Raw genomic sequence first — 8,931 nt, 5'->3', positions numbered from 1 at the left:
ACACACAAAAATGGGTGTAAACTTGAACGTCTATAGTCCAACAAAAAAAAATAAAATAAAAGCCGGGGTAAAGGTGGGAGGGATTGTTTTAATTTGTAATACAGTGGAACCTTCCGATAACGACATGCCACGGGACCGAGTTTTTATGTCGTTATCCGGAGGTGTCGTTATTTAGGTTTCCAAGATGGCGGACAAAGTGGGTGTGGTAAGGCCCGCGGGACCAGTTTTTATTAACATTGACAAAACAAACAAAACATTGTAGTGTAGTCCTCTTAGAGGGTTCTTGTGCGTGTGTCTGGATGAGACTTTTAGGTGATCTGAAATGAGTACACTGATTGTGTGCTCCTAGAATCTACATCTTTTGTTTGTTTGTTTATTGCTTTAGGTCTCTTCCAACACAATTGAGGTTATATGAGAGACCGCTGAAACAAAAAAAAACAAGCAATCTAACAAAAATAGTACAAATGTATATCAAAATCATAACCTAAAGATATCATAAGCTAAATTATAAATAACCAAGAACAAACAGGCAGAAGATTTACAGAAAAAAAAAATATCCCCTGTCAAAAATACAATCACAAACCAAAGAAGCAGGATAGGCTAGTAAAGAGAAGAAACAACATCACTATCGGATCGTACACCCATGCGAACATCATAGGTATATGATTCAAGGGTGATGCTCCCATCCAACCACCCGCAGAATCTACATCTGTTCTCTATTTAGACCATTCCCCTTTGTCTTACTTTTTCTTATGTCATTTCAATTGTATAATCTAGAATGTTTTTTACTATCCAATTTTCTTCCTTTTTACTGTCGCTGATATGACATAGATGTGTCACAAGCGCTGTAAAACCCTTTAAAACAATCAAAAACAGGTAATTCGGACGCTGCGAGTTAGATAAAATTCCTCCTCCTTCTCCCACTCCCACAAAAACACTACCACTACTGCTACTACTACTACTTCTACTGTTATTATTATTATTACTACTACTACTACTTCTATCACCACATAATATCACATGTCCAAGATTTTGTGTTTACTTTATTTATACCTTGGTTTTTATTAATGCATATCAGCCAAGATTCGTCAAAAAAAAAGCTGCGTTCTCATTGGTTTCAAAAGCTGCGTTCTCATTGGTTCAAGCAGGAATCGTTTTTATAAACTTTGAGTACTCATACTCGGTATTTTTAGTATCAGATATCTACGAAAACTGCCGAAAATCGCCAAAATGATGTCGTTATTCGGAGGTTTTATCAAAAAGTGCGTCGTTATTTGGAGGTTTTTTTTTACTGATCTTAAATAGAAAAAAAATCGGGACCACGGGTCAATGTCGTTATCAGGAGGTTGTCGCTATTCGGAGGTGTCTTAATTGGGAGGTTCCACTGTAATTAGAATTGGTAGGATCATCGTGATGAAAATCATTATTCCGTAGCTCTCGACACCCAGATATTTGACCTTGTTAGTCTGCGAAATTTATAACTAAGTTTTATTTAGTCTATTTAACAATGGTATTTTGGTCCAAACAAAATACTCTTGATTTTATTGAAAAATATCGTCAACATGAGTGTTTGTGGAAGGTAAAGTAAAAAGTAAGGACTTTTGTATTAAATAAAGAGAGAGAAAGCATACAATGAACTTGTGAATTTTGTACAAACATTTCATGATGGTGCTAATAAGGATACGGCAGCATGTGAATTTGTGTAGATGAAATTGCTTTTCTCATCACTGTGTCACTCTTCTCGATCAACGGTGTGATGAGGGATAATAGGTCCAAATATGTTTCCTCATCCATCCTTAAAAAATTGCTGAAACCTCTTGGATATGAGCGTAATTCATTTAATAAATTTATGTGTGAGTATTTTTGCCGCTCTAAGAGCCACTTTTTAGTCCAAAGGGCCCTGTTCTTTTTTATTCCTTTCCTTTTTTTTCTTTAAAATTGAGGAAATGATAATACAACAAAGAGCATTTTCATTTCACAATGTAAAATGGCAATGCACATATGATTGTATAAATAGGACGAAAAATAGAAAAGAGAGGCAGCAACTGGTACAGGTGACGGTCATTTGTACTTCCGCACATGTGTGGGCAAAAATCATCTGCGACTGACGCAGGGATCGGGTCACAGCAACCCAGACAAGTCGCATCACCGGTACCAAACTCAACGTCTATGGGGACCCTTACAGACCTGTTCCTGTATTTGTCAAAACACATATTCGAAAAACTTTTTGAGTTGTCTCATGTGTCCGTCGAATGCATGTCACACTGTACATGGCACCAATCTAACAAACCAGAAAAAAAAACAGCATTAAACGAAATAAGGATTTCCCCATCTGTACCATCAACCACACTTGAGGGGAATATGAAATGACCCACTCGAAACATTGGAAATCCAATTATTATTTTATTTCACAAAATTATCAGCTCAACATAAATTATAAAAATGATAGATTCTTTCTCTCACTCTCACATGTCTTTATCCCTTCACAAAATGACCCACACACATATCTACCGTTGAAGCAATCACTCTCACAACTCCAAGTCAACAACAATCATCAATTTAAATAGAAAAAAAAAAATCCATATTGTAAAAATATGACCTGAAGTTGTCTGAAGACCACATTTTGAGACAAAATTTGGCGTGTATAACAGCTTATAACTGGGTCATGCGGGGGGAGGGATTTTTCAGAGGGGTTTTTGGGTTTGTTTTTTTTTTTTGTATTTGGCAACTGAATATTAACCCTTGGAAATCCCCGACTAATTAGCACCTTAATCACTCATCATTTCTCAAAATTGTGCCATAGACAAAAAATATTAGCAGGCAGACCTGTCCAAATTTGGCCAAATCCAGATTTCCTCTCAAGATTTGGATGTCTTGACCAAAATTTTGGTTGCTCAGAGACATATGATCACAGCTGACTGCACTAGGCACATCACAAAGTGATAATTCATAGAAATTATGTATTCTGTGTTGATACGTTTTCCCCCCTTTCACAATTCGGACTTTTAAAAACAAAAATTTCTGGGGTTGTGGCAGGTGTGAGAAAGTGACAATTGACTTAGTGCACTGACGAGTGCTGTATTTCTAATGCCTAATGGCTTTGAATTTGAACAAATATTTAATATTCAAATAGATGATAAGACTTATCATCTATTTGAATATTAACAAAGATGTTAATTCAATTTTGTTTTTACTTAACACAATCTCTGTAACAAATAGTGAAAGTATGAATAAGATATAAGAACATTTTTAATATATTCCACGCTTACATGCATAATTTATGCAAATCCTTAAAACAGTATGAAAAGTATTAGCGAAAAAAGGGTGTCATTGTCATATATATACAAGTAACATCTAATAAAGAAATGGTTTAAAAATCAACCAAAGCTGGCGACCACAAACTGGCACATTTGTACTTGTACCAGAAATTTCCCGACACCCCCCCCCCTCCCCCCCCCAAGATTCCCGATTTCCCAACTTGCTGGGGACCCTCTGTAAGAGAATAAGAGAAATAATCAGTTGATCAAGTTAGCTCCAACCCCCTTGGAAAGGCAAACGCGAAACAATGGTTCTTTATCATTTGCTGAGGGTCCTCCAATCTCGAAAATGACAAGGAGTCGCTTCACAACTACCATAACGTCTCGACAGCTTCCATTCCCTCTATCTGAGCACTTGTTGTACAAAAGCCTGAGCCAGTCGTACATATCCTGGTTCTTGTGCAGTGGAGAAGGAGGTGGTGGACAGGGTGCGGTTGAGTGGTTGGGGTGTCTGACTGGTACTGGGGGGCACTGGAGGAAAATAAGAAGTCAGTGTGAAAAGGAAAAAAAAAATACATATATATATAAACATGCACATTTATAACATCAGACAGTTCCATGATTTCACCTTTTGGATCTAAAGGGGAAAAAATTATTTTCAACAAAGTAATCCAATAAAGGTCTGTGTTCCTACAGCTTATAACGTGACAACTCAACTGCTTAAATTTTCTCTATTTTTTTTTTCTTTATGTAAATCAAGTTACTCACTGATGCAGACGATAATTCTATTATTGAAATGAAAGAGCCATTTTGAAAATTGGTTATAAAACGTTCTCACACCCTCCTATATTTTTTCACAACTATCCCAATAAATCGTTTGGGAGTTGACAATTCTGATAACATGACGGCAATTAAAAAATATCTCAATCTCAAATATTTCAAAGGGTAAGAAAAACAATTTTTTGTGGGGTTTTTAAATTTTTGTTTTGGCTCTCCTGAACACTTAAAAGAAGCATATTTAGACATAAGATATTTTAAAATAAAACATACAAAGCTATATAAAGCTCCTATTTGAAACTTTGATAATTTGTTTACACTTTTCTGGCATTTTGAGAAGCCACTCATGCATTTTTTCTCATGCCACTCTCTTTTTGTAGGTACCACAGGCGAGCGCCGTGAATCGGTGGAAAGTTGTTATCGATGGCGTTGATCGTGAAAAACTCTCCACTTTACCTCACAATATCTCAACTTCTAATGCTCGAAACAAAATACAATTTGTTTTATTTTAAAGATCAACTTCTGATCTTTGTAATGCATCTTAAAACATACTTTTGCGATTAAAAAGAGTTTCATAATCAATCGCGAACGAGACCCGGTTTTAGATAATTTTGCCTAGCGGATCGCGAGAAAATTTCGAGGTCGCGATTTTCTCTTTTCATTCACGTTGTGAAAATCAAGGTTGTGCCGCGGAGAATTGGCGTATGATGCTAAGAATAGTATCATTAGAAAGGGCAAAACTTCCTCTTTCTTTTGACACTTCCTGCCCCGATATCAGATTCAAAATGGCGGAGCGAGTGGCGAAGAAAGCACATTGTCGTGCTATTTTTAACATTTTTTAATACTTTTAGCGATGTCCGCTCACGTCTGTTTAAATAAGCAGAGAGCTTAATGTTCCAGCTTTATTTTGATATCAAATACAACCAAATCGGATGAATTTTCACGGCACAATGAAAAAAATAAACCCGCTGGTGAAAAGAACCTAGTCCAGGGTTGCCAGTTTGGCATTTTAAATGCCAGATTCCAAAAATCTGGCATTTTTGAAAACCGTTTGGCATTAGAAAAATTATTTGGCATTTGGCATTTTCTTTTCTTGTATATTGTACTTCAAATGACACTTTTTCTCAACCGTGGTGTAGTGGTTTAGCACTCCACTTAGTAGTCAGTAGGTAAAAAATACCCCAACAGGAAATTTAGTATAATTCAAAAAAAAAAAGAAAAGAAAAGAAAACATGCAAGCCACCAGGATATGATAGTAAATTGTCTATCAAAAGTGACTAGTTTTCTTAGTGGGGGTGGGAGTCAACAGACTTTGGCATTTTTTTTTGGAGTGTTTTGGCATTTTTTGAGTCTTCCCCTGGCATTTTGTTGAAAAATAATCTGGCAACCCTGACCTAGTCCGGGGGGGGGGGGGGGGGGTTCGTTTATTAGTTTATCATCAAACAAGTTGATTGGGCTTTATTTGTTTTTATTGCATCATACTATACCTGACCTGGGGCTTGCTTTATTTTTTAAAAACAGATTGAGAGCTGCAGAGGTGGTTTATTTTCTCTTTCTTTCCCTCCTCTCAATTACATTCATTGTTTTGTGGTTTAATCAGTTTCTGGATGCAAGGTATTTACCGGACAGATTCTATGTTAAATTGATTGTATATGGCTTTGTCTGAAAGAGCTTGAGAAGTTAATTCATTTGGTATAAGTTATGTTTGTATGTCTTTTGTTGACGATTTTCTATGAATTTTTAAAGGTATCTAATATTTTTAGTTATGCCTAATATTGAATTTCTATCCAAAATCCTTAAAAATTTTTGGATGCCATTGATAATATGTTGAGATGCTTTTGCTTCTATTGGATAGAGATAAGAATGACGAGTAATTTGATGTAAAGTATGTCATCCTATCTTTATTAGTTATTTTTTTGTTAATATTTTGATTTTGTGTATTTTCAGTATATTGACACCATTTTTTCCATGCCGTAATTTTGAGCTTGGCAGTGACCTTCGGCTCAATATAGAGCAATTACTATTTTCTCCACATTAACAAAAAAAATTAGGCTAAGAATTTATATACTTTTTTGCAAAGATATTGAGTTTGAGTAGTATACATGTTCATTTTTTTTATCTATGAGGCTCCAAATATGGGTCCCTGGGCCTATATTTCCCATTTTTTTATATTTTGATGCTGTTTCTGTCATATTTGAGGATGGTTTCATTTAAGTATCATTGTTTTTTCATCTTAATATCTGCTTTTATTTTGTTTTATGATTGCATGTTTATGCAAAAAATGTTTATTTTAAATGTTATATAACCAACTTTTTTGTTTATGGCGTCATAAAGTCGGCAAAAAATGCGTAACCGGAATATGTGGGAAAAAATTGTAAGTTCAATAAAATTCATTTTATCATATTTCATTTATTTGTTGACGGATTTTCATAATTCTTTTTGTGTTGTTCATTAATTTCAAAGCACTTTACAGTGGTTTAACTCTTTTTATGATAGCTCAATTTTGAAATTTTCGCTTGTGGTACCTACTTTTTGTTTTTTCTTGATTTGTTGGGTATTTTGTTTGTTTCAACTTTCATTGTTTAAACCAAAGAAACTGACAAATGCTAAGCCATTTCAAAAATTCTGTGAGAATCATTAATATCAACATATTTTTGTGTGCAATGTCAGAAAAATGCTATTGGTCACAGCCGGATGTGACAGTTTCTCACCGATTGAAGACAAGGGATAGGATGACTGGGGGGGAGTGACACTGGAACTTCCTCCACGACGCAGTTGGCGCTGGAAACTCGACAGGAATAAATTCTGGGAACCAAATTGGACGTGAGATTTGATTAAATGAAATATCACATCACATCACACACACACATGTTCATGTTGTATAATTGGGTAATAGTCTATGTCTCCTTTTTAAAAAAGTCTCAATATTGTAATGAAAATATTCTCAAACCTAAAAACACAATAAATAATGTCAATTAATCAATGTTAAAACAAGCAATGAGTTATCAGATCTGTATATATGCGAACGTAGATTATAGCATGTCTCAATCTGGTGTTCGGTCTGGGTGAACTAGATGCTGCTGTCGATTCAAGTCTAAATTATGAAATGGTATAAGTCAAATTTATGATTTTAATGATAAATATCAAAAACTCAAATAAAAACAAAACAAACAAACAAACCCCAAAGCTTCAAATTTTGCACATTTCCATGGATTCATGATGCAAAATGTGCTTCACAATGCTTCATTCATTCCCCCAGCAGGACACAAGTGGCCAATTTTCTATTCAAACAGTAGCCTAGAAGTCACCATATGAGGCCATGTTTATGTTCTTTATGCATGTAACGTGTCTGGGGAATAGATTTGCTACCCCTGGTCACTGACCATGACCGACATCGCTTGATTTTATCACAGAATGAGACACAGTACTCCTGAGTCACCATCACCAATGCAAGCATGATTGTGTCATTGTCAGAGTGTCAACTATTCCTACCATTTCTGTTCCCAACTCCCTCTTGAGGTATTGCCTTTCCCGAGGGCTGAGGTTGTGGTCACGTAGATATCGACAAGCCTGGGACATCAGAAGGTCTAGAGAAGCATCCAGAACATGTTGGATCACTGGCCTGGATGGGATGGGATGACAAGAGTTGTGAATTGGAAATGGAATTTTAAAAAACAAAAAACTTCGTCAAACACTAAAAATTTCTAAGGCACTACTTCATTAGAGCTCACTTACAACAAACATACTTTTAAAAAAAATAAAAAATGATGCCCTTCTGCCACGACATCATAAGATACCGTCGCCTAGACATTCCTCGAAGGAATTTAGATAATTCATCAAACAAGACGTCTGATGTCAACAGTAATCACCCATGATTTCCAACTGAGCAAATTGGGGGTTAACAGACCTGCCATTTTACCGACACAAAAAATCAGGACCAAGGTCTCAAAAAATCAGGACACAGGAAAAAAAATCAGGACGCTTGAAAATAAGGGACAAAACGCTACATTGATATTTTTTTTAAACACTCACATGAGGACACCAAACTCACAGGCGTAGTGCCGTTATTCTGTGCAGTTATTGTCGACCACATTTGGCCAGAAGACTTGGTGATGGCACAAAGCCATAACAAGACTTCCCACGACTAATAAGAGTCATCTTGATCAGAATTATATCACTCAGAAGCTGCAATTAACAATTCAGTTCAGCACGAGGTAGAGTTGAGAACAATGAATCAGTGACTGTGACTGGTGATTGACGATTGAACGAATGGTGTGCAAGAAAATGAAATAAACCACAACACAGGTATCGATGTCTTCTATGAAACAATAACACCTACGAATTCATTCCCGTCTGCCTATACTATAAAAAGAAATACTTATGACTGGGCAACATTACCGATATCATTATATCGATACCGTACAATGGGGTGGGGATATGTTATACACATCCGGTTCATACGGTCACCTCATCATTTGATTAACGCTAAAAAAAAAATTCTCCGCCAATTTTTTTTTCTAACTAAAAAAATTCGAGTAAAAAGAAAAATCGGGACGCGAGACAGAAAAATCAGGAAATCGGGACAGCAGCAAATTTCGCATAAATATCGGGACGGTACCGATTAAATCGGCACAAACGGCAGGTCTGGGTTAATAATCTTGCCCAAGGAAAACGAAAGTGCCTGAAGCGGGGCTCAAATCCGGGACCTTCTGGGTCACAGTGCAATGCCTTAACCATTCTGCCACTTCGCCCCCTTAAAATATATTGATGGAAATTATGAACGCATGTCAATGCCACATTATTTCCCATGTTTTCAATTAAAGAAAGAGCTTCTGACATAAAGGACTTGATTCTCTGCCCAGGGATGTTCTTTATCAGTTTTATTCTGCTGAATGTT

General features: G+C 36.1%; 1 protein-coding gene across 1 annotated transcript in view; it reads left to right on the top strand.

Annotated features, from left to right (window-relative positions):
- The window catches only part of LOC144979198 (queuine tRNA-ribosyltransferase catalytic subunit 1-like), a 19,513-nt gene that overhangs the window by 5,140 nt on the left and 5,442 nt on the right, over positions 1 to 8,931 (top strand). Inside the window, exon 5 of the mRNA XM_078925808.1 lies at positions 5,982 to 6,007. Coding sequence (XP_078781934.1) covers positions 5,982 to 6,007 — 26 coding nt within the window. The remainder of the gene's footprint in view (positions 1 to 5,981; positions 6,008 to 8,931) is intronic.

Source organism: Berghia stephanieae, chromosome 9, assembly GCF_034508935.2.
Source record: "Berghia stephanieae isolate SIO BIC M18660-M18661 chromosome 9, UCSD_Bste_1.3, whole genome shotgun sequence".
NCBI lineage: Eukaryota > Metazoa > Mollusca > Gastropoda > Nudibranchia > Aeolidiidae > Berghia > Berghia stephanieae.
This window is presented reverse-complemented; position numbering and strand designations above follow the sequence as displayed.